We start from the raw sequence: 25,569 nt of genomic DNA on the forward strand, positions 1-25,569 counted from the left end.
TTAAATTTACCCTTTAGGGAGGGAGAGTGTTAATCCCTTACCTACAAAGAATCCATTTAAGCACATGGGAGATGAGGACCTACTTTAATTGTGAATATGTCTATATAAATATATGAGATTATAATACAAAGATATAGTCAGTTTTGGAATTCTCTCCCTCACATGTTACACATATTTCACCAGCATACAGGTTTTAAACTGGTAGAATATTAATCAGCATCAGTTGTTTCATCAGGTATTGGGAATAGGTAGGTCTGTACTGGAGCCGGCTCTTAACTGCTCATGAGTGGGATTGTTAAATTTTCTATGTAAGCATTTATACTTCAGAAATCAGCAAGAGCTACAAATCTGCATTTGATTTGGTTTTTTATTGACTGAATAGGCTCAAGAAAATTATAGAGAAAATGTTAATAATGCAAATTAAACTTACAAATATGTCCTGCATACAATATATTCCCTTCTCCCCTTTAGATTATTGATAAACATTGACCAGTACATGCTAAAAACAGGTACAAAAACAGCCTCATCTTTTAGGCAAGTGGATTTATATCCATTAGTTATATAACTAGTAAGTAAATACCTCTTCTATTTAGTGACTCATTTTTTTTGCAAAACCTATCATTTAAAAAAATCTCCTTAAATGATTCTGCTAAATTCTTCTCCATTGGGGGGAGAGGGGTCTTTAACAAATTAGAAAGATAGGGTAATTTATAATAAGGAAAGTGGTTACCTTACCTAACTTGTAGGGAGAATTTTTGGACATATAAAAAGTTGGAGAGACATAGTTTCTGGTAATTAATTATTTTATTAATAATGCTAGCATATTATTACTAAAAGGATGGTCTTTTGAAAGTCTCTCTTAGACAAAGACAAATCATGGAATCCACTCAACACTTATATGCCCTTGGAACAGTGATTATTGCTGAGGGTAGAAATCGACTCTGGCTAGTTAACAATTAATGAGAGAATATATATTATAAAGAATGGTGGATGGATAGAGCACCGGCCCTGGAGTCAGGAGTACCTGAGTTCAAATCCGGCCTCAGACACTTAACACTTACTAGCTGTGTGACCCTGGGCAAGTCACTTAACCCCAATTGCCTCACTAAAATTAAAAAAAAAAAAAGAATGGTGGATTTATTCTAATGATGGTCTGGGGTAGTGCCTCTAATCACTCAGTCTTAGTCAAAAAGATTTATCTATTTTCCTATCACCCCATCTGACAAGAGGAATAATCCATATTTTTTCAGACCTGAATATAACACAACGGGCCATCAATTCACTTAAACTAAAATTTCTTTATCTTTTAAATAGATGTGAGTTTCCCCTCTCATCAGTCCTATACTTCAGAGGATTTCCCAATGAGGAAGTAGAAAAGGGGAAAAACTTCGGTTCTAATTCAAGAATTCCTTATTAATACAAGAGAGAAATAATCATTTCTATCGGTTTGTAGGGAAGAGTACCTAGAATAATTTCTTACTCTGCCAGTTAATAGCCATATAACTGAAGTTAAGTTTTTTCATCTGTAAAACAGGGATAATAATTTTTGTACTGCCAACATCTCTAGGAAGTGAGGATCAAATGAAACAATATATGTGATGTGCTTTATTAAAATAGAGCTGTGTATACATATATATATATGCATTATTGTTATTACTCATTCTTTCAAATCAAGGTACCTTATACATGCTTTCTTTTTCTTTTCTTAATTTTATAGGTGTCACAAAACAGTTATTTCCCAACACAGATGATGCTTTAATTAGGAGAATGATGGGTCAAAAGTTAAATAACTGTACTAAGAAGCCAATTTTAAGCCAAGATCTTAATCCCCATGTTTTTAGGAAGCAAGCCTTTTGGTAAGTCTTCTAAATCAATGGCATTATCCTGTCCAACCTAGCCATGTCTGGGAATAGAACCAGATGGGGAAGGAACCTGAATACTCTTCTGGAAGGGGAAAGGAAGGAAGCCTCAGGACAATACCTGAGGAGCAGTGCCAAAAGGAGGCTCATAAGAATGAACCCATGGGTGAGAACAGTCAAAAATTAACAACGGATTCTGGAACAGTAATGGAGACTAACTCCTCCACTGGGTGTGGCAATTCAATCATAAAGCAGCAAACAAACCTCAGAGAAGAGTTTAGGTTAAATCAATGTCCATAGGTTTAACACTTGGTTAACAGCCAAGAAATCTGAAGAGGGCTAGATTAAAGGTCAGTGATTAACAATTTCTCTTGCCAAGAGTTCACCTTTCCAGAGGTCCTTTTGATCTGGTAAGTATGAGTCACATCTTCCTATTTAGCTCAGTGAAGCCAGCAGGAATTGCAGGTGTCTTTGATCAGAAATCCTCTATCAATATATGTGAGAAAACAATTCCTGGGACTCAGGGTTGGAGAAGTATCAAAGGTCTTTATTTACATTCTCTCAAGAATGGGCCTGTTCCCTAATGGAATGGCGGCTAAACGTGGCCCCCTGAGCCCTTTTATCCTTTAACACGGCTGGCCTCTCCCTTCTTCCCCAGTTACAATCTTCTCCCCAAGACAAAACTAGCCAATCAGAACACAGTGTAGCCTATGGGGGGGGGTAGGTAACACAGAGACAACCCGCTAAACTCCTCCCCCACATGACCAGCCTTGGATTTCCCTTATCATGTGATTCGGTTCACTGGGGAGGGGGAGGGAAGGCAGCCCTTTCTTAGACTGGGAGGAGCCAAGGTCTACCCCTCCCCCCCCCTTGTGGATATTAGCATTTTAAGCACCTGATTCCATTCCCAGCTGGATCTGAATTCACCTCCCAGACATTTAAGTTCCCCAGACAGTTTCAATTATCTTAGGGGGGGCACATTTGCCACAATATATCTATACATTTATAAAATCTGCAATCTACAAAAATTGCCTACTCTGTGCATATATTGGATATATGTGTCTATATCGGACATATGCACAGAGCATATATACAACATATACTATATGTTTTGAGTAATATTTCTGCCTCTATAACCTTTTACATATATATGTGTTCATATATACATATACAAATACACATATGTATAATGTTGATTCATAGACACTTACAATTGCTGCAGGGGCTCACTGAGCTAAGGAGAGGGTCTGGCTAGAACTCTCTCCCTCAAAAGAACAGCTGGAAAGATAAAAAAGGCTTAGTGCTCTTACTGTGCCAAATCCTTAATCCCTGAATCTTTGATCAGTCTTTATAGCTTGTCTATACTGTTTTGTGGCTGTCTTCCTGTGTGTGTGTGTGTGTGTGTGTGTGTGTGTGTATGTATATCCACCCCTTTCTGCTCTGTGCCCAGAAATGCCATAGACCTGTACTACATTCATTGCTGGGGTTTCCTGACTTCTTTGATAGTGGAAGTAGGCTCCTAAATTCTCACCTTTATTGGCTCATTACCCCCACCTTGGCAATTGCAGAAACTTACTAATTATAGAAATAGCTGTGCGATCAAAAGTCTAAGGGGTGTCCCCAGAAAGGAAGAAACAAAAGGAAACATATGAATTGGGTTCAGTATAGAGCAGGTTACTTTATTCCTGCGCAAAAAGCATGGGCAGTTAGATGGTGCAGGAGTTAAAGCATTGGACCTCGAATTAGGAAGACCTAATTTCAAATATGGCCTCAGACACTTAAAAGTCATTTAGCCTCTGTTTGCCTCAGTTTCCTCATCCTTAAAATAGGGATAATAATAGCATTTACCTCCCAGGGTTGTTGTGAGGATCAAATGAAATAATAATTTTTGTAAAGTGCTTAACATAGTGCTTGGCACATAGTAAGTGCTACATAAAGGTTACCTATTATTAGCTGTTAATGATAAACATGAGATAAATCATAGTATACGTTAACAGAGCAATTTAAAGGGTTGCAGCACATACAGTTGGTTTCTCCATGAACAAACTGACTGATATCACACCAAAGAAAAGCCCAACCGGGTTTTTCCCTAAATTCTCACTTGCTTGTGACACTTCTATTTTGCTACTGGATATTAATCTACTTGCCTAAAAAGATTAAGGTGATTTTTTTCATTTTTCCCCAATTTTCCAAACAAACAAACAACAACTAGAATTTCCACATATCTTCATAGAACATATTAATTAATCCTCTATGTAGGTCACTATTGAACTATAAAAGAATCAGTGATCTAAAGCTGTAGGAGACCTCAGGGACTATCTAGTCCAACCCCCTTACTTTACAGATGAAACTGAAGCCCAGGGAGCTTCACTATTTGCTACTAGGTCTTAGATATTCTGGGCATATACATTAATAATAACATACACAATTGTAGACTACTTACCAATAGCAACACCTTAAATGTACCTTTTCTTTTTTCTTTCTTTCTTTCTTTTTTTTGCGGGGCAATGAGGGTTAAGTGACTTTCCCAGGGTCTCACAGATAGCAAGTGTCAAGTGTCTGAGGCCAAATTTGAACTCAGGTCCTCCTGAATCCAGGGCCAGTGCTTTATCCACTGCGCCATCTAGCTGCCCCGAATATACTTTTTCAATAAGATGTTTTATCACGTGGCTATAGCTTGAGCTTGAACCCACAGTCATAGAAATAGTAAAAATCAAAGGCAGGATTATGAACACTCATCCTCTGATTTTAGAACCAAAGCTCTTTCCACTTACTATGCTTCCTTTGATGGCATGATGCTATAAAAACCTTGTGTCAAAGATGGAGCAGCCTATCAGACATCATTACCCCTGTTAGGGCCTGGGGGTGGGGTGGGCAAGAAAAGGGGTGGTATTCAGAGACTGTGTAGCTATTTTAGAAACCAAGAGAATACAATGCAATAGAAACCAAGGGAGGAAAGAGTATCACAAAGGAGGGGATTGTGAGCAATGAGATTTGTTACAAAGAGGCCAAGGAAGGTAAGGGCTATGAGAATGCCTTTGTAAAAACCTGAAAAGACTCATATGAACTCATATATAGTGAAGTGAGCAGAACCAGGAGGACATTGTGCACAGTTACAGCATTATTGTTCTTTGAGCAATTGTGAATGACAACTACTCTTAGCAATACAATGATCCAAGACAGTTCCAAAGGACTAATGATAAAACATACTATCTACCTCCAGGGAAAGAACTGATATTGATTGAACACAATATCCTCTTTTTTTTTTTTTACTTGAGTCTTTTTATATAAAATGACTTATATGGTAATGTTTTACATAAAAAAAAGAAAGAAAGAAAATGCCTTTGTATATGGTGAGCCTGGAGAAAGCAGTTTCAGTATACTGTGCAAAGCAGAAGCCAGATTACAAGAGGCTGAGAAAATAAGTGGGTTGTAAAGAAATGCAATGTAGACTATCATATCTAGAAAGTTATGGTGTTAGGGGAAAAAAAAGAAAGAAAGTTATGGTGTAAAATTGCTTTTTATGTGGGATGGCTTTTTGGAGAGGGGAAGGAGAAGAAGAGAGAAATTTAGGAGATGTAAAAACAAACAACAATCATAATAATAATCAGTAGTTTGGTTTTTTTATTTCATTGGATAGAGCTTATTTTAAATTTTTTTGTGTGTGTGGAAATTAATTTCTTAGCAACAAACATTTATTTGATTTTTTCCAGTTACATGTAAGGGTAGTTTTCAACATTCATTTCATAAGATTTAGAGTTCCAAATTTTTCTCCCTCCCTTTCCTCCCCCCTCCACAAGATCTTTACCAGGTTATATATGTACAATCCACAAGTGTTCTTTTTCTCAGTTCTTTCTATAGGGGTGCATAGTAAGCTTCCTCATTAGTTCCTTGGAATAATCAGTAGTTTTAAAAGTTATGGGTGAGGGTGTCTGTATCATCATTGTCTACCCAGCATTTTTTTGGGGGGGAGGGGCAAGGCAATTGGGGTTAAGTGACTTCCCCAGGGTCACACAGCTAGTAAGTGTTAAGTGTCTGAGGTCGGATTTGAACTCAGGTCCTCCTGAATCCAGGGCCAGTGCTCTATCCATTGCACCACCTAGCTGCCCCTACCTAGCATATTTTTGTTGTTCAGTCATCAGTCATGCCTGACTCTTTGTGACCCCAATCCTTTTTTTTTTCTTTTTTGTAGGGCAATGAGGGTTAAGTGACTTGCCCAGGGTCACATAGCTAGTAAGTGTCAAGTATCTGAAGCCAGATTTGAACTAAGGTCCTTCGACTCCAGGGCCAGTGCTTTATCCACTGTGCCACCTAGCTGCCCCCCAACTGGGGTTTTCTTGGCAAAGATACTAGTATGTTTTGCCATTTCCTCCTCTGGCTCATTTTACAGATGAGGAAACTGAAACAAACAGGGTTAAGTGACTTCCTAAAGGTCACAAAGCTAGTAAGTGTCTGATGCCAGATTTCAAACTCACAAAGATGAGTTTTCCTAACTCCAGGCTTTAGTACCCTATCCACTGTGCTACGGAGTTGCCCACCTAACATATAAGAGGAACATAATAGATACTTGTTCTTTAGTAGATTTTTTGTTTTTCTCCTTAATCTCAGAATAAAGCAACTTTCCTAGTGTGTTACCTCTACTTGATCAAACAATCCCATTCCACCTCATTTCCTCCAACAGATTTCCCCTTCTGTCATTCCAACTCCATCATTTCTTTTCTTTTCTTCTCTTTTTTTTTGGGAGGGGGGCGGGGCAATGAGGGTTAAGTGACTTGCCCAGGGTCACACAGCTAGTGTTAAGTGTCTGAGGCCAAATTTGAACTCAGGTCCTCCTGAATCCAGGGCTGGTGCTTTATCCACTGTGCCACCTAGCTGCCCCCTATCATTTATTTTCAATCTTTCCCTGTCTACTGGCTCCTTCTATATTGCCTACAAACATGCTCCTTTCTCTTATCATCTTACATCACTTCTACCCTTTGTTGTTAAATTCCTCCAAAGACCATCTACAATATTGTGACTCCACTTTCTCTCCTCTTACTCTCTTCTTAACTTCTTAAAATACAGTTTCTGACCTCATCCTTCCATCAAAATAGTTCTCTCCAAAGTTACCAATGATCTCTTAGTTGCCAAGTCCAAAGGCATCCATCCTCCTTCTTCTTGATGTTCCTATAGCCTTGGACACTGTTAATCACCCTCTCCTCTTTGATCCTCTTTTCTCTCTGGGTTTTCAGGATACCCTTCTCTCCTGTTTCTCTTCCTACATATCTGACCACTCCATTGATGAATTCTTATCCAGATCCTTCCAACCATAAGTGTCCCACAGGGCTCAGTCCTGGGCCCTCTTCTCTTCTTTCTTTATTCAACTTCGGCTCCCATATTTTTAATTATTATCTCTATCTCTATTACTCTCTATGTTGATGATTTTCAAACCTACCTCTCCTATTTTAACCTCCCTGCTGACCTTCAATCTCACATCTTCAACTACTTTTTACGTACTTAAAACTGGATTCCAGGAGACATATTCAAACCAAACTCATTATCTTTCCCTCTAAACCTTCCCTGTTTCCAAACTTTCCTATGTCTAACTATAGTGAACACCACCATTCTCCTAGTCCCCCCAGCTTGCAACCTAGATATCATCCTCAACCCCTCATTATCTTTCAACTTCCCCCTCCCCCCATATCCAATCTGTGGCCAAGGCCTGTACATTCCACCTGTGCAATATCTCTAGAATATGTGCCCTTTCTCTCCTCTGATACTGCTACCACTCTGGTACAGGTTCTTATCACCTCATGCCTGAACTATTGTAATAGCCTGCTGGTAAGTTGGCTTGGCTCAAGTCTCTCCCCACTCCTCTCCATCCTCCATTCTGCCACCAAAGTGATTTTTGTAAAGCACAGGTCATACCAAGTCATCTTGCTACTCAATCAACTCTAATGGTTCCCCATAATTTATAGGATCAAATAGAAAATCCTCTATTTGACATTCAAAGCCCTTTGTTGCCTAGCCCCCTCTTACACCTTATTCCCTGCCACGTATTCTTCAATTTGGTGACAACAACTTCTTCTTCCACAAACATCTCTTGATTCTGGGCATTTTGTTGGGATCTCCCCCATGCCTGGAATGCTCTTCCTCTTCATCTCTGTCTACTGACTTTCCTCAAGTCCCATTGAAAATCCTGTCTTCTACAGGAAGCCTTCCCAACCCCTCTTAATACTAGTGCCTTTTCTCTTTTAATTATTTCCCATTTTTCTGTAGAAAATTTGTACTATTTGTTTGTTTGTTGTCTTCCCCATTAGATTGTGAGTTCCTTGAGGGTGGGGACTGTCTTTTGCCTCTTTTTTGTATCCCCAGAGTTTAGTGTACTGCCTGGCACATAGTAGGTATTTAATAAATATTAATTGAGTATTGACTATTGATATAGGAAAGGCTCCCATGTCATATATGTAACCATATCAGTGTATTACAAAATTTTTAAAAGCTTCTAATGTTTGGACCTCTGCCTTTCTTAATCTCTCAAAGTACCAAAGTACCAAGGCTAAGTGCAAAATCACAAATGTATTTCTTTGCATATCTGAATGCATAGCTGAATGTACTGTAAGTCAGCTCTATGCCTTTCCTCAGGTCCTCCCAACTTTAGGCCCTGTGCTCTATCTACTGTACCAGCTAGCTGCCCCAGACATTTACTAGCTGTGTGACCCTAGGCAGGTCACTTAACCCCAATTGCCTTAAACATCTGGGGCTATCTCCAGTCTTCCTGATATATATCTTGCCACTGGATCTAGATAGCTCTGGAGGAGAGAGTGAGGATGGTGATTTTATACCACCTTCCCTCACTTAAAATCCAATTCACTGCAAGTCATGACATCACTCTGATGTCATGGTCCTCATGGAAAAGGACAAACAACAATGCTTCTCCTAGTCTAGGGCAGGAGACTATATTTTCACTTAGGCCTGCTCCTTTCTTTAGAACTATGCAACCAGCCCTTTAAACAAGGCATGCATTAAACCAAAAGAGAATTTGCCCCATTGCATCAGGACACTTGTCCAGTGACTGATACTGTAACCCTTGTATGAGTTTTAAGCCATTACAAAATGCCTGGTTTCAGCTCTTAAGTAAATGATGAATCCGGTTTTGAATCAAAATTTAGATGTTTTGCAAATTATTAGCTATCTGAATTTTCTGATTAATTCAATCTTTTTCTGAAAGGAATGGTTTGGGGAAAATGTTTCGATATTTAGACTAGGTAAATCTGCAATTTCTAGTCTAGATATAGCACCATCTGGTGGAATACTGTTTGCTTTTTTTTCCCCCTCAGACCAGAAACAGAAATTGAGACTATTTATTCAGGCCAAGGGCAACAGTATCATACAAAATATGTACTTATTGAAAAGAAACTTTCAAGAAGTTGCTGTAGGAAGACTAACTATAGTCCACAATTGTACACATTATTATTAACTCTGATGCCCAGAACATTTATGCCCTAGTAACAAGCAATGGTCTTCCCTATCTACTACTCTCTGTACTCCTGTTTGACTGTGCACAGCTGGTATAAGTGGCAAACTTCTTCAAGGTAATTTCCCCAAGGTCAGCCAGTCAGTCAATAAACATTTATCCAGCACTACTTCAATCCCAGGTGTGGCACCCTTCCCCAAGGACAGCTTACTACCATCTCTGTTCTAATATCATTCCTTCTCATTCCTATGCTTTCCAAGTTGCCTAAAGCTCCTGATGTCATATTTGCCAGGCTCCCATTCTATTTTTGAGGGAGGTGGTAGGCATCTGTATTTTCTTATTTCTTAGTGTAAGACTGAACGGTGAGAGAATGTAGAGGTCCTTGCCTTAGTGTATACGTCTTTCAAAATTATGTAACCACCAGATTATTACTTTGATACTTTATTTTCAATTCAACTTAAAAAACATTTATTAAGAATCTTGTGGGGAGGGGCAGCTAGGTGGTGCAGTGGATAGAGCACCGGCCCTAGAGTCAGGAGTACCTGAGTTCAAATCCGGCCTCAGACACTTAACACTTACTAGCTGTGTGACCCTAGGCAAGTCACTTAACCCCAATTGCCTCACTAAAAACAAAACAAAACAAAACAAAAGAATCTTGTGGGGGAGGGCAGCTAGGTGACACAGTGGATAGAGCACTGGCCCTGGATTCAGGAGGACCTGAGTTCAAATTTGGCCTCAGACACTTGACACTTACTAGCTGTATGACCTTGGGCAAGTCACTTAACCCTCATTGCCTGGCAAAAAACAAAAAAACCCACAAAGAATCTTGTGTACAAGGCCCTGTGCTCAACATTGAGAGGCTAGAAAGACAAATCCAAGTCTGTCCTCAAGGAACTTATATTCTTTTAAGAGCATTCTCTGCACTTAAAGGCATTGTGGTATGGTAGGAAAGGCACAGGATTTAGTCAAGAGGACCTGAGTTCAAATTTTGATTCTGCCACCATGTTAACTCTGCAAGCTGAGGCAAACCATTTATTTCTCTGGGCTTTAGGTTCCTTATTTGTAAAATGAGAGGAATAGGCAGCATGATATGAAGGAAAGTTGACATCTGGCCCAGATTTTTTAGCTAGAAGTCTCAGAACCATCCATATTCTTATTCTATATAATACATATGCATAGTTTCCTATAATTCATTCAGTAGCATCTATATAAGGAACTTTTCTATAATAGGATTCATCTACTTTAAAGATTTCTAAGTGTTTTCCATGTGATCTTCTTTCACATGCTGAATATGTGCATAAACACTTTGATGCCCCAATATGTACATTATTATAATGCAATGCATATTGTATATGTCATATAACATATTTGATTTTCTTAAAGATTTTATTGTGAGGAGAAAACAATTATATGGTTCTGAAATTTCTGATGTCTTCTGTTTGTTTATTTGTTTTGGTAAGAGTAAGATTTTTGTGTTACTTTCTTTTTGAGCCTCGGACAACTCTCTAAGACTATATACCTTATATGTTAGTTGTAATCTGCTTCAGCCAGGGAGTTCTTATATTGATGAAATCAATAGGTATTTGACCTGTTTTTAATGTAAGACATTTTTTTCATTTATTGTACCATAAAAGACAAATATAAAGAATACAAAAATTTGCAGAGATTTATATAAAATTATTCAAAAGCAAACAAAATTAGAAGAATATATACATTGGCTCTAAGGGCATAAGAAACCCAGCAACAAAACATTCTAAGGACATAGGTGGAAATAAGATTGGAAAAGTACATGAAACAAATGTGTTAGAAAAGTTTACATATTTTTTTTCTTTTATGAAAACATAAACAGTTCCAACTCCATAGTTTTATTTGGGATTTTATTCCTTATTTTGTTGGTATTTTTTATTTGTTGAGATTGTTTTTTGAGTTTAGAATATTAACACGACCCAATCATGATTAGTGAATATATTTTTGATTACTTATGTCTTCTTTTATTTCTGTAAAGGCTGCTTTGTGATTATATACATCTTGTGTGTTTTCGGAAGTTAATACCCAGATATTTTATGCATTTTGTAATTATTTTTCTATAGGATTCTGTTAGATTATAACAGTAATATATGTAAAGACTAATGCAGTTTATGGGTTTATTTTATATCCTGCTACTTAAGTTATTAATTACTTCAATTAATGTCTATTTGAATCTCTAGGTTCTCTAAGTAAATCATAATATCCTCACTCTTACCATCCTTACCTCTGGGCTCCTATAATTTTCTTTTGTAGGGCCCATAAAAAAACAGTGGTATTCCATTTTTTTCCTTTACTTTTCTGTCTCTGTTTCTGTGTCTATCTATGGGTCTGTGTATGTCTCTTTGTGTCTCCCTGTGTCTTTCTGTCTGGCTTTTTTGTCTTGGCATCTCTATTTCTCTCTCTCATCCAATCAGCATTGAAGTTGACTTCCCTCCTTGCTGACTAATTAAGGTAAGTGAATCTCCTGCCCTATGAGCTAGGGGAGGCCCCATAGTCCAAGACCACATATTCAACCCCAAACCAGAAACATACTCCCCATCTTGAAGGTGTGGGAGTGGTTATAATACAGAATAAAAGAGTTTGTACTGAAGATAGACCTATTCTTCCTAACTGAATATAAAGTAGGAATCCACTCTGGCCTAGGGCTGAAAAACTCTACTCTGAAACCGTGAAATAAGTATAATTCTGAGGTAAGACTGATTATATGAAAAATAATTTCCCTAGCTACCACTCCCAGCTACCCCATCCACTTGTCCCTCCTGATCTACTTTGCCCTTCAATTGTGTCCCCAGGAAATTCAATCTCTCCTTAACAAATTTTCCGTCATCTTATTTATATTCTTATCATCTATGCCTTCTAGCTCCTTATAAACACAAAACTGTGATTCACCACAGAAACATCTCAGGGCATGCTCTCCAATGCCAGATGTTCTTTTTCTCATGCCCCTCAATACAGAGGGTCAAAAAGAGGCACAAACCTGTTCCTTGTTTCTCATGGACCGTTTACATTTTTTCTCTCAACAAGTTACCATCATTCAGCAATCTGCACCCTCTCCAGATCCAGGATATCATGGAGAAGGCTGTCCACTACCCCCTAGCTATTTTCCTTCCCTTTTGGGGAGCTTAGTACATGGCTCCTAGTCTTCTCTAGCCCGATCCCTACCCTTCTACTTGGAGAATTCAGTCACTTAACCCCAATTGCCTCACCAAAAAAAAAAAAAAAAGAAAAAAAAAAGGAGAATTCAGTATACAAGCTAACATTCCTTCAACCATACTAGCCTCCCTCCCACTTTGGCCACCTCCTCAGCTTCCATGGCCTGCAAATTCAGTGAACGTTAGTTACACACAAAGATAGTCATATCCTAGACTTAATGTCACCCAAAAGTATTAGAAGTCCACAACCCAAAAGTCTAATATTCTTAGAATCCAATATTCTAATATTCTCTTCTCATGTATTCCTTGCCTAGCCTGTCCTGGATCTCCTGTTCTTTCGGTCATTTCACTCCTCCCAGTTTTTCCAGTCCATTACCCTGATCTTGTCCCACATTCCTCCCTCCCATTGAAATGTTGGTGCTATTATTAATCAGTTCAACTTTTTTTTATTACCTCATGCCTTTTTCATCTCAAAACGTGGACTATACTTCTGAGCTGCTAGAAGTTTCACAACCATGAATGAGTTAGTATACCAATTTTTTTTTTGCCACCAATTAATCAATCAAAAAGAATTATTATGTGCTTACTATATTCCAGACACTGTGCTGATGATACAAAGAAAAAGGTAAAAATTGTCTGTCTCAAGGAGTTTACTTTCCTATGTGGGAGAAAGGGAAAAGTCAGGAAAGGGTTTTAGGACAAAATATTATTCAATATTTCTAGAGAAACTAAAAAAAAAGGAGATTTAAAAATGTGCTTCCACAACAGTTATGGGAATATTTACTTTGGTGACTTTTGGGACATAATTCTAAATTGTTCTCCAGAATTTCTGTACCAATTCAGCAACAGTGTATCAGTGTGCCTATTTCCCCCTGACCCTCCAGCAATTGTCATTTTCCCATTTTTGTTATATTTGTCAATCCAATGCTTAGGAAGGGGAACCTCAGAATTTCTTAAATTTTAATTTCCCTAATTTTTCAGTTATTTGGAGCATTTTTCATATAGTTTTTTAGAATTTATAGTTCTTGGGGGCAGCTAGGTGGCGCAGTGGATAGAGCACTGGCCCTGGGTTCAGGAGTACCTGAGTTCAAATCTGGCCTCAGACACTTGACATTTACTAGCTGTGTGACCCTGGGCAAGTCACTTAACCCCAATTGCCTCACCAAAAAAAAAAAATTAAGACAGAATTTATAGTTCTTCCTTTGATAATTGCTTTGACCAGTAATCTGTTGGAGAATAGGTCTTGTCCTTATATATTTGAATCAATTTCTTACATATTATTGATGTAGGGGATGGGATTAAACCCACCCAATACATCGTTATGATGAATGAAAAACCCAAGACACAGAGTTTCTGAGTCATTAACAATCAGTTTGTTAATTAGGCTAGCTAATATTAAATAAATTGATAGTCAGTAGTTTCTCTTAGAAAACCAAAGACCCCCAGTAGAGACATTAAATGTTTTAAATACCTTTGGTAACAGGGATGCCCTAGTAAGTGAAAATCAACCCTAACTGGTAGATATTTAATGAGGAGGTAGGCTAGAAGTTTTTAGTTTCTCCTACTGAGAAAATTGCTTGATCATGAGACTCAGCCACCTCCAGCAATCTGGACAAAGGAATACACTTCTATCCAGACCACTCAGGTAGGTTTTTCCTTCATGAGCTGAAGAATTACAAGACTCAATGACTCAGTTTCCCAAGTTTTATTGCAATATTGTGAGTGATCACAGGGAGAAAACCAGAAAAGTGTAAAGGTATCTCTCGAATAGTGAAAGAAAAGACAGTTATATTTATAGTATAGCTAAATTGATTATCAATCTCATTATAATAATCTCCACCTTGGGGAGTGCCTGTCCTACTCATTATAATAATCTCCACCTTTGGGAGGTACAGGGGAGGGCTTATCCTAATTTGGAGTTCCTGGGGTCCTAAACCAACCCCTGAGGCAGGTACCTTTTTCTGTGGACATGTGTTTTGGGGCTTTACATGTCATAAGGTGAATCTGGGGACAAATGTGGCCTTTTCTGTGCATGTCTCTTTCTGGTTCCCATGCTTAGTTTCAAAACATTTTCATTTATCATTTATTTCTAATCTAAATTTCTATAGCTTATCATTTTTTTTTATTGTTATAGTCTCAGGTCTTCATGGCCTCTCTCCCTCTGTTCCCATTATGGGCACTGATTTCTGTGGGTAAGCCTGACTTGTAAGTTATCCATTAACTGGGGTCTGAGTCCCTTTTAGAGCTCATATCTGAATTAGAGCTTGGATCTTAGGTTTTTCTATTAACCCCTTTTTGCCTCCTACATCATTAGCATATTATGAAAGAACACACACACACGCACACACACACACACAAAAATAAAGTAAAAAGTGTGCTTCAATTTGCATTCAGATTCCATCAGTTCTTTCTCTGGAGGTGGATAGAATTTTTTATTGTCTTTCAAAATTGTTTTGGATCATTGTATTGCTAAGAATAGCTAAGTAATTCATAGTTGACCATCATACAATATTGCTTTTACTGTGTACAGTGTTCGCCTCATTCTGCTCACTTCACTTTGCATCAGTCCATCTAAGTCTTTCCAGGTGATTTACTTGTTTTCAAAAGGTCTCTTTGTTCTGTGCTCTTGTGTTTGTATCTTCCCAAAAAAGAGGCACTGTATATCTTCCTACTCTTTCAAAAAGTTGTTTGAAGATCAGAATGAATTTAAGATCAAATCAACCCTTAATAAAACTGCCAGTCTCTCATCTGAAAGAGGCATTTAACAACCCTTAGATCTCCTGTATAGAAGATATACTAACAGACAAATTAAAACCTGGGTGTATGGAATGGGGTTGGAGCTATGATTTCATTAGTATAAGAAACTCCCAACAAGGAAACTCCCTCCATCAATACAAATTAATTAACACACTCCCTCGAATTTATAGCCTTAGGTGCCTAGTGAATTGAAAGGCTAAATAACATCCCAGAGCACCTGAAGGCAGTAGGATTTGAACTGTTCTTCATGACCCAAAGCCAGCTCTCTATCTCTTATGCAATTCTTTCTCTGATCAAAAGTAGCCTTGGGGCAGCTAGATGGCACAGTGGATGGAGCACCATCTTCCATAGTAGCTTATTATTACAACCATGCTTGAGGCAGCCAGGTGGCACAGTGGATAGAGCGCCAGCCCTGGAGTCAGGAGTACCTGAGTTCAAATCTGGCCTCAGACACTTAACACTTACTAGCTGTGTGACCCTAGGCAAGTCACTTAACCCCAATTGCCTCACTAAAAAAACCCAAAAAACAAAAAAGTAGCCTTTATTCACAATAAATTTGAAATTTTTTAATCCACAAAAAAACAGTTTTCAAAAGGTCCTGTTGAAGAACCACTGAATTTACATTTAAATGTACAGCTATTCCTACTTTTTTTTTAAACATTATGTTTCCCAAGGCAGCTGACTTCACGCAGACTTATTTTTTCTGACTGAAGTTGCCAGCAACCTGATAAGACTTCTAACTTCTCAAAGTCTCTTGTTCTTTGTAACTTCTACAGTAATGTTTTCCCCAGTCCAAATTAACTCATGATTCACTGGGTGTACATATAAATGTCAATACATACTATTGTGAAGAGAAAAAAATCCTCTTCTCAATAATTCTCAGGAACTCAGCATTGATGTGACTTCTATTTCCTTCTTGTGAGAAGGAGGCACCCTACTAGTCCCTAACTCGAATGGACACTCCCCTTTTTCATCATTGGTCTGATTACTCAAGGGTTACAATCTACATGAAAAAACTAGCTAATCGGAACACAGTATTCCCATCCTTCTTCCTTATATGGGTATAACTCAGGAGTGGACCTTATTCTTCCTTATATGGACACAACTCCAGAGAGGACCTTATTGAGACCAGGGGAACCATGTGATTTTGTTAGCCAGATGGGGAAGAGGGGATCTGAGACCTTTGTCCTACAAACAGGTCAGGAGGAGTATGATTGACTGTTATATCCTCATTGAGAGGAGACAACTACCCATTTTCTCACACTATGAAATCAGTCATAACACATTTATTAGGTGATAGGCATTGTTACTTCAGTGGAGATACAAAGAAACAATACAATCCTTGCTCCTAGGAGCTCACAATCTAACAGAGGTTACAACATGCAAACAACTATGTAAAATAACAATAGCAACAACAATACCTAACATTTACATAGTGCTTACTATGTGCCAGATACTGTTCTAAGCACTTTATAATTATTATTATCTTATTTGATCCTCACAGCAACCCTGGGAGGTAAGTGCAAAACTGAGGCAAATGGAGGCTAAGTGGCTTTGCCCAGGGTCACACAACAAGTAAATGTTTGAGGCTGGATTTGAACTCAGGTCTTCATGACTCCAGGTTCAGAGTTCTATATACTGAACTACCTACAAACAAGTTATATAAAGGATAAATTGGAAATAATCAACAGAGGGAAAGCACTAGAATTAAGAGGGATTGGGAAAGACTTCTGTAAAAGTTGAAACTATAGCTGGGACATGAAGGAAACAGGAAATTTAGCAGTCAGATCAGGAGGGAGATCATTCCAAGGACAAATCTCTTAATTATTTGATGTTCCAATAAGATTCCATCTGTCTTTTCCAGATCTACAACAGGACTTCAGCATCTGTGAAATTAAGTATAAAATCATTAGCAATTTTCAAAATTCTCTAGGAATGATCTCATATTAATGTGGGATGGAATTAGGGTCAAATTGATTGTGAGTCATCCCAAAAGAATTACAAGACTCAGTGACTCAGTTTCCCAAGTTTTATTGCAATACTGTGAGTGATCACAGGTAGAGAACCAGAAAAGTGGAAAGGTATCTCTCTAATAGGGAAAGAAAAGACAGTTATATTTATAGTATAGATAAATTGATTATCAATCTCATTATAATAATCCCCAGTTTAGGGAGGTACAGGGGAGGGTCCTTCTCATTATAATAATCTCCACCTTAGGGAGGTACAGGGGAGGGCCTGTCCTACTTTGGAGTTCCTGGGGTCCTAAGCCGACCCTGGAGGCAGGTACCTTTTTCTGTGGATGTGTGTTTTTGGTGTTTACATGTAATAAGGTGAATCTGGGGATACATTTGGTCTTTTCAGTGCATATCTCTTTCTGGTTCCCATGCTTAGTTTCAAAACATCTTCATTTATCATTTATTCCTAGTTTGAGTTTCTATAGCCTGTCAATGTATCATTGTTATAGTCTCAGGTCTTCATGGCCTCTCTCCCTCTGTTCCCATTATAGGTACTGATTTATGTGGGTAAGAGAACTTAGCATCCTGATTTGTAAGTTATCCATTAACTGAGGTCTAGATCCCTTTTAGGGCTCATATCTGAATTAGAGCTTGGGTCTTCTGTTTTTCTGTTAACCCCTTTTTTGCCTCCTACATCACTATGACAGAGACTACCTCTAAATTTAGGGCTACTACTGACTCAGACTTTTAAAAAATGCTCCTGATTATAGAAACAATTACAGAAATAGCTTTTTAAGTAAGGAGGATAAAAAAACCCAAACAAACAATGATGCTGATATAGTTCCTTAAGGATGGGCAAGATGCTTCACCTTTATTAAATTATTTGGTGCTCCCAAAAATCCTGTGAAGGAAACACTATAAGCTACAGAAGAGGAAACTGAGGGGCATCATTATTAAAGGAAAGGCTTGATTCCAGGTACCTCTTGAATCTAAGTCCAGGAGAGCAGTTCTTTCACTCATTTTCAGGATTACACTGTAAATAATTTGGGAGGGAAGCCACCCAGTGGACAAATTTTCAAGTCAAAACTGTAACTTTTTGTACTTTTTTTTTAGTGAGGCAATTGGGGTTAAGTGACTTGCCCAGGGTCACACAGCTAGTAAGTTGTCAGGTGTCTGAGGCTGGATTTGAACTCAGGTCCTCCTGACTCCAGGGCCGGTGCTCTATCCACTGAGCCACCTAGCTGCCCCCAAAACTGTAACCTTTTAAAAGCTGAAATTGTTGGGACATACTCTTCAAGACCTTGAGTTATATTTATTTTGTTTCCTTTAGCTTTGTTAGGAATTTAAAAAAAAACTTTTTGCACAATACTAAGATTTCAAATTATCCTAGCCCATATCAATATTATATTTTAAAATATTGGGTACATCTCTGTCTTGTTCCTTTTTGTACATTTATGCAGGTACACAAAGACTGATTTATATCATAAGACTACTTTCCAATTTCATAATTATAACTTTTGGATGTCAGAGAGTGGTTCCCCTGTTGACATCAGCAGCATACATCACTCAGGGCAGGCCAGGTGTGGCCCATATCCAATCATCCCTAGCCAGTTTCCCAAATACTACTAGATCATTCAGGTGGGACCCCTGGGCATCTGCTAAATTCCATTATTTTATCACAAAATAAATGCTTAAGAATGGGTGGGAGGAGGCCAAGAGAATTGGCTGGATTTAAAGAATCTGAGTTCAAACCCACTTCTGATGCTTACTGCCCATATGACCTTGAGCAAGTCATTTAATTTGCCTGAGTCCCAGTTTTCTCATTTAAAATGAAACAGTGAAGTGGTTGGACTAGATGGCTTCCAATATCCCTTTCAGGTGTAGATCTGTGAGTCATGAATTTAGGGTTTTTGTTTGTTTGTTTTAGTTCAATAAATTTATGGAGTAAGAGTCTTTTTCTATATTTTTCTTTATCTTTTTCCTTTCCTGATAGGCCAGCCCAAGAGGAAAACAGATAAGATAAAATGAAGCAGTGACAGGTCAACTAAGACTAATCCCAACTATATAGTTTGGAAGTTAAAAAAAATTAAAGAGCTAGCTTGGACTTCTCTTTTTTTTTATTCTGATTTTATTAGAGACTATTTCCCATTCTTACTGATGGGCTACACACACACACACACACACACACACACACACACACACACACACACACACATGAGACTACACATATATTACCTGTAGTTACATGCAGAGAGATATATAGTATTTGTGTATATATTTAAAAGACAAATACAAACAGATTAGAAACACTTCTGTTGACACGCACTCATCAATGACAACAAAACATTATATGCTAGTTAACTTTAATTAGATCCTTGTGAGGTCTTATAACTTTCACTTCTCTTTACCCATTTCCAGATAGCAATAGAACACAGAAATTATCTTTGAGTTTCTCTTGGCATTCCAAATTGCCTTTTCAGATTCTTATCACCAAAGTGAGGATTGTTTGGGTTCTGTCATTGAAACAATTAACTTATTATTTTCTACATACTGTGGGATTTTTTTTTCTATTCAAGTTATGTTTTGGGGAGCCACTTGCCAATTGTATTTTTTCCCCTCTAGGTTCTTCATTTGTTGGGAATTGAAAAAAGGACATTCCTAAGGTTCCATATAATATCATATTGGAGAATAATTTGGACACACATCAAGCTACACACTCACAGGGGCTAGAGACATCCATCCAATCACTTTCTTTTTTTTTTTTAATTAATCATTGTACATGGCACACCGCAGTGCAATTTTGCCCTAGGTTCAGACAACTGGGACTTTTCCCTTGTTCCTTTGATTTACAAGAGTAAAAGGCTATTTCATCCTTGGACCCTGAGGAGCTATCAGAGTTGATGCAGGACTTCTGAATATTTAGAAACCTAGTCCCCAATTATCCCCCACTTTGGTTTCAAATAGAACCTAAGCAGGAGAGGCACAAGTAAAAGATGATACTCTTTGCCCAGAGGGTAACAGAGTTGAAGTTTTGTTTTTGTTTCCTCTCTAAGGAATAGTATAATCTCCTAATGGGTGGTTCACAGTTCTCTTGATCAGATCCCTGGGAAGCGGGAGAGAGTGAAAGTTTGCGGGGAACTCACAGAAGTTCTCTGTTCTGAATCTCAGATCCACATGGGGAGAGCATCCAGATGAGTAGGTTTAAAGATAGCTAAAATTCTCCTAGTGTTCCTTACTTGGAGATGGGGCAATCCAACAGTTCTCTGGCCTCTTTTCCTTTCTTCCCTTCTTCCCTTATGCTCCAACACACAACTTGTCCTCAGTGGGCTTGCTTAGATGGGAAGGAAGGTACCCTTTAGATCCTCACTGAAAGACATTATTTGGAATATGCTCAGTCGTATTCCTTTCCTATCACCTGGATTCATAGTCTGAACTCATAGCTACTCCCTCCATGCCTCTAGGATCAATATTTTACCTTCTCAATGCAGCCAAAGCCCCATTTATTACATCTTAATTATCTCTCCATTGTTGGCAGTTAGGACAGTATCACCTCAGTTCTCTTTATTTAAAAAATTGTTTTTCTCAGTTCTCTTTATATCAGTTTCAATGCTGTCTCTAAATGTGTTCTTTAGTACCACAATTGTTTTATACTTCAGTAATATAAATGTATACTTTCTAACTTTAAAAAGACAACATAGATGTTATGGGGTTGGGACATATCAAGGAATTTGGGACTATTAAAGTTTAAACCAGTCAACTAAACTAAAGGACAGTGTTCTGGGGTAATTCTCCTTGAGAAGCTAAACTAAAGGACAGATATACCTTGAGAAGTAAGGGAGATAAGCCCATTAGGTGTAGCTACTGCCTGATCTTCCAGAGATAACTCCAGAAGTCCTGACCACCACCTCTCACTCAAGCTATCCCTACCCCCAAAGGGAACTTTCCATTTTCAGGTGGTCACCCCATTCAGTGACCCCATCTAAAATCTATAAAAGTTTTTGCCTTTCTCCTGTTGGAGATAGGTATCTCAGAGAATCATCTCTGAATCCCTTGAGAGAAGTCCTTGGCCTCTCTCTTGTTCTCCTTTCTCTAGTGCCTAAATAAAAGATTATTTTATTCTAATTGGATTTGTGTGTGAGAAGGTGTAATTCTTTAAAGAAGAATACCTAAGGATCCCCACCACCACCAATTTCCCCCATAACAAAAGATTTGAAAACAAATGATCAGCTTCTCTTTGTATCTTACATTTATAATATGCTATTATAATAATTAGCTTATTTTAAGCCTAGGACAAATACAATGGCCTTTAAGATCTACTTGGTTCTCTCTGAAATTTAGTTGAAAAGTTAAGATTTCAATCACAATTGCTCTAAACCCTTAGTTAAGAAAATTCATAACATTTAGGTGGAGGTTGGACTCTCTCCCTGAATGCATATTTATATCTACCTCTAGCTAATCCTTGAACTCTCTGTGATTGAGATAAAATTTAGGTTTCTGGAAATGTTTGATGAAACAGGTAATTATATTTTAGTATATGTAAATGGAAAGGAACCAGGAGGGCAAGTTGGAGAAGGAGCAGGCATTTTATTGGGATTTCCCTAAATCCCTCAGTCAGTGGACACCATGGTAATGTCAGCACAGGTCTTCTGCTCAGAGATGCCTGTAGAGGTAACGGCCCTTATCTCTCTGCCAGTTCTGGGCTCAGTTATAAGTGATACCGCACCCCACTGCAACCCCATCTCTCCTCTTCCAGAGGTCAGAATATCTCTCTGGTTCAAAGGTAGCTCCTCCTTCTTGCTCAGATTCCTATTTTTAAGTGAGTGGGATAATCAAAGGAACTCCACCCTTACACAATTAAGAAAAAATGTTTAACAAAAAAATGCTTTTAAAAATGCTAAACTAGAAAAAAAATCACTTTTCATTCCAGAACAATTGGTAATAATGAAAAATCTCCAACTACACATACAGTATTTTGTGGAAACATATGAAGTGACTAAGTATGAAACAACTACAGTATGACTTGGGCCTTCCTGGAAGAAACACAGTGTGGTAATCCAGATCATTAAGCTGGAGAATTTGGAGAAATGTTAACTGTTGTTCAAATCAGAATAAATATGTAGTACAGGTTATTCTAGAATATTTATGTTACTTAATATATATGCATATATGTCTCTGTTTAATTCATTTGCTAGTGACTGTGAGCAGTTATTACTTATGATGTAGGAAAAACCTATAATAGTTTTTAATGACAAGATTCCTTAAGTAAAATCAGGTTGCTGATTCAAAATACTTGAAAAATTATTGCTATGACAAAACTAAGCATTCTGATATTTATTCCTTATGTAAAAGTCTCCTTATTTAGAGTTTGCTACTCTGGAATTTAGATTCATACTCTCTCACTAGGCAAAGAAAGTCAGTATTGGACTATCATAAATGCAGTATCAATTAACTAAAGATAATATTAGAAAGAGTATTATAAAATCAAGATAATGTGTTACCAAGAAATACCATGTTGTGCATTGTGATTACAAAATTATTCACAGCTATTTGAAATGCATAAGATAAAAAAAAGAGTAGTAGAATTATTACACATATTTGCAAATATGTTTGTGTTCCTTTTATCCTGACAATGAAGTTAACCTTTTTTGTTAATGTTAAAATTATAGTATTAACTTTCAACATAAACTTCAAAAAATATTTATGTCATGATTTTTTTTTTGCGGGGCAATGAAGGTTGTGTTTAGTCATGATTTTTAACTTGATTTTTCACTAAGTTTTAAATGGGTCCAAAAAAAAAAATAAATCTAATGTATATCAGCACAATCAGTTTCATAGTTACTATATTTTTACTTGGATGAATCTAGAAGTGCATACTTCCACTGGTGTGGATTTCACCCCATCCGGGTCATTTCCTTTTCTGTGATTTTTGTCCATGTCCTTCCATGAATTTAACATAGAGGCTGAATATGCTTTCAAATGTGCTAGAGATCTTCCACTATCTTTTAATGTTTCATGAACACCTGCATAACATTTGAGTTTTCCATCTGTTATATTTCATTCTTGCTATGTAACTATACTCAGTATTAATTAGTTTATCTTAACTGTGCCAAGGGAAAAGTTTTTAATCTTGTTTTCAGAAAAGAGGACTAGAACACAAAAGTGACAAGGATTTATTTGGGGATTACAAATGAGGATGAACACCATTTTGAAAACTGATATAACAAAGTTTATAGAAAATGATATATTTTTTCTCTTTTTTTTTGCAATACTTTCTTTTCATTTGAATTTTTTTTCTTTCCAGGGAAAGTATGCTTTTTACAGTACCTGTAAGCACATCAATGTGTTTACACTGATTTGGGAACTAAGTACTTTTTGGAATGCTGGAATACTCATCAAACCCAGTGTAATATGCAACAACAGCAAAAGAGAGGAATACATTAGATTAGGACATTTTATGATTAAAAATGCTCATGGTCACAGCTTTTGAAAGAATATTTCATTAAATCAAGTCATTGCACTTGGTCAAAAAAAGTGATACATTTTTTCAACAGAAGTTCAATTACTTTATGTCAGACTATGCATTTCACACCTAATTATGCTCATTCCAAAAGTCTTTCACATGCAAGGTTACTGCTCTAAGTTTACTATATATGAGTTATATAGGTGTGAGCCCACTGTCATGTACTCAATACAAATTTAATAAATGCTGCTTGATGATGACAGCATGGTTATATAGCAAATGTTCTCAAGTTTCTGTGCCAATGAAAAACCACTATTTAGTGGAAATGAATTATGCAAGCTTGTGTGAGGCAGGGCTTTTAACATTTAAAAGAATCTATAATAAAGATAAAGTATTTTTTTAAAATGTAGTGGAAAGGCTTTTTAGACTGCTGTTTGTCATTCATTTCAAGATGCACTAGTAAGATTTTTTTTTTTGGTTCTATCTGGAGCTACAAAACACATGGGATTAAAAACATCTATTAAGAAAGGTAAACAAATCAGGGGTGATTTTTTTTTATCATAAAGGAGGTTGGTTTTCTGTTGTTTTTTAACAGGGTCAAGTATAATGATTATATTTCTAAAATGTATTTATTTTGTCTTTGCTCTTAGCACTTTAAAAGCTCTAGTATTTATATCACTTTCAATGAAACCATAGTGCCTGTCAAAATGTATACCTCTAATGACGTTTCCTTAAAGTACTATCTGTCTCTATCTCTCTGTATCTCTCTATGTAATAATAATTAAACTTATGATGTTGTTTGCTTTTTAAAGCAACTATTGATATCAGAAATATCATTGTACCACAATTTAAATAAATTGCTTTAAAAAAACCCCTTATTGTTCAACTAGATTTTCTGTAAGCTTATGGCCGATTTATTTTTTGGTTTAATCCCCTCTATATTAGCTCTACTGCAGCTAAGTTTTGTTTGTTTGTTTTTTGTGGGGCAATGAGGGTTAAGTGACTTGTCCAGGATCACACAGCTAGTAAGTGTCAAGTGTCTGAGGCCGAATTTGAACAAAAGGCCTGTGCTTTATCCACTATGCCACCTAGCTGCCCCTGCCCCCAATTTTTTTTTAAAGTGGATTTTCTACATTTTAGGAAGAGTATCCAGAGTAGGGTGACAAAGATGGTAAATGGCCTCAAGGTCATGTCATATGAAGATCAGTTTAAGAAACTGGGGATACATAACCTGGAGAAAACAAGAATGAGGAGGAGGACATGATATTCATATGCAAGTATTTGATGGGCCATTCCTTGGTAATTAGATTTGTTCTGTGTAGCCTGAAAGGATAGAAGTAGGGCCACTTCCTAGAAGTTACAAAGAGGCAAATTAGGGTTGAGGTAAGAAAAAATTTCCTAACATTTAAAGTTAACTAAAAATAAAATGTGCTTGCTTTAGGAGAGAATGATTTCCTCTTTACTGATGGTCTTCTTCAAGCAAAAGCTGCTTGAACACTTGTCCATTAGATTGTAGAGGGGTTTCTTTTTTGGGTATGAGTGGGACTTCCCATCTCTGAACTTCTGTCATTTTGAGAAGCGATAAAGGGAAAGGGGAGAGATAAAAGCCATGATTTTTAATAGTGTAAGTCCAATGAAAGAGAGGGCATGGTATAGTGAATTAAGAGACTGCTTCATTACCAGGAAGATGTGATTCAAATCCTGCTTCTGACAGATACTTTCTGATCATGAACAAGTCACTGAACCTCTCAATGCTCTAGGCAATTCTTTAAGACTAGTGTCAACTCTGAAAATAAATGACCAAAGAGTCACAGAGGTTATGCAACCACTGTTAACTCTGAAAAATACCAAAGAGCTCACAGAGGTAATACCCTAACTGTTAACTCTGCAAAATAAAATAAAA

General features: G+C 37.3%; 1 protein-coding gene across 8 annotated transcripts in view; it reads left to right on the plus strand.

The window, feature by feature from the left end:
- BEND6 (BEN domain containing 6) overlaps positions 1–24,505 on the plus strand; it is a 112,711-nt gene extending 88,206 nt beyond the window's left edge. For 7 of the 8 annotated variants that reach the window (XM_044004468.1, XM_044004463.1, XM_044004465.1 and 4 more), the window contains 2 exons: positions 1,718–1,856; positions 11,757–11,793. In XM_044004468.1, the coding sequence (XP_043860403.1) occupies positions 1,718–1,856; positions 11,757–11,784 (167 nt within the window). In that variant the 3' untranslated portion in view covers positions 11,785–11,793. Of the gene's footprint in view, positions 1–1,717; positions 1,857–11,756; positions 11,794–22,133 lie in introns of those variants that run through there. The other variant, XM_044004469.1, reaches the window with a different exon arrangement.
- Positions 24,506–25,569: the final 1,064 nt, after the last annotated feature.

The sequence above is a fragment of the Dromiciops gliroides genome, chromosome 4 (genome assembly GCF_019393635.1).
Source record: "Dromiciops gliroides isolate mDroGli1 chromosome 4, mDroGli1.pri, whole genome shotgun sequence".
NCBI lineage: Eukaryota > Metazoa > Chordata > Mammalia > Microbiotheria > Microbiotheriidae > Dromiciops > Dromiciops gliroides.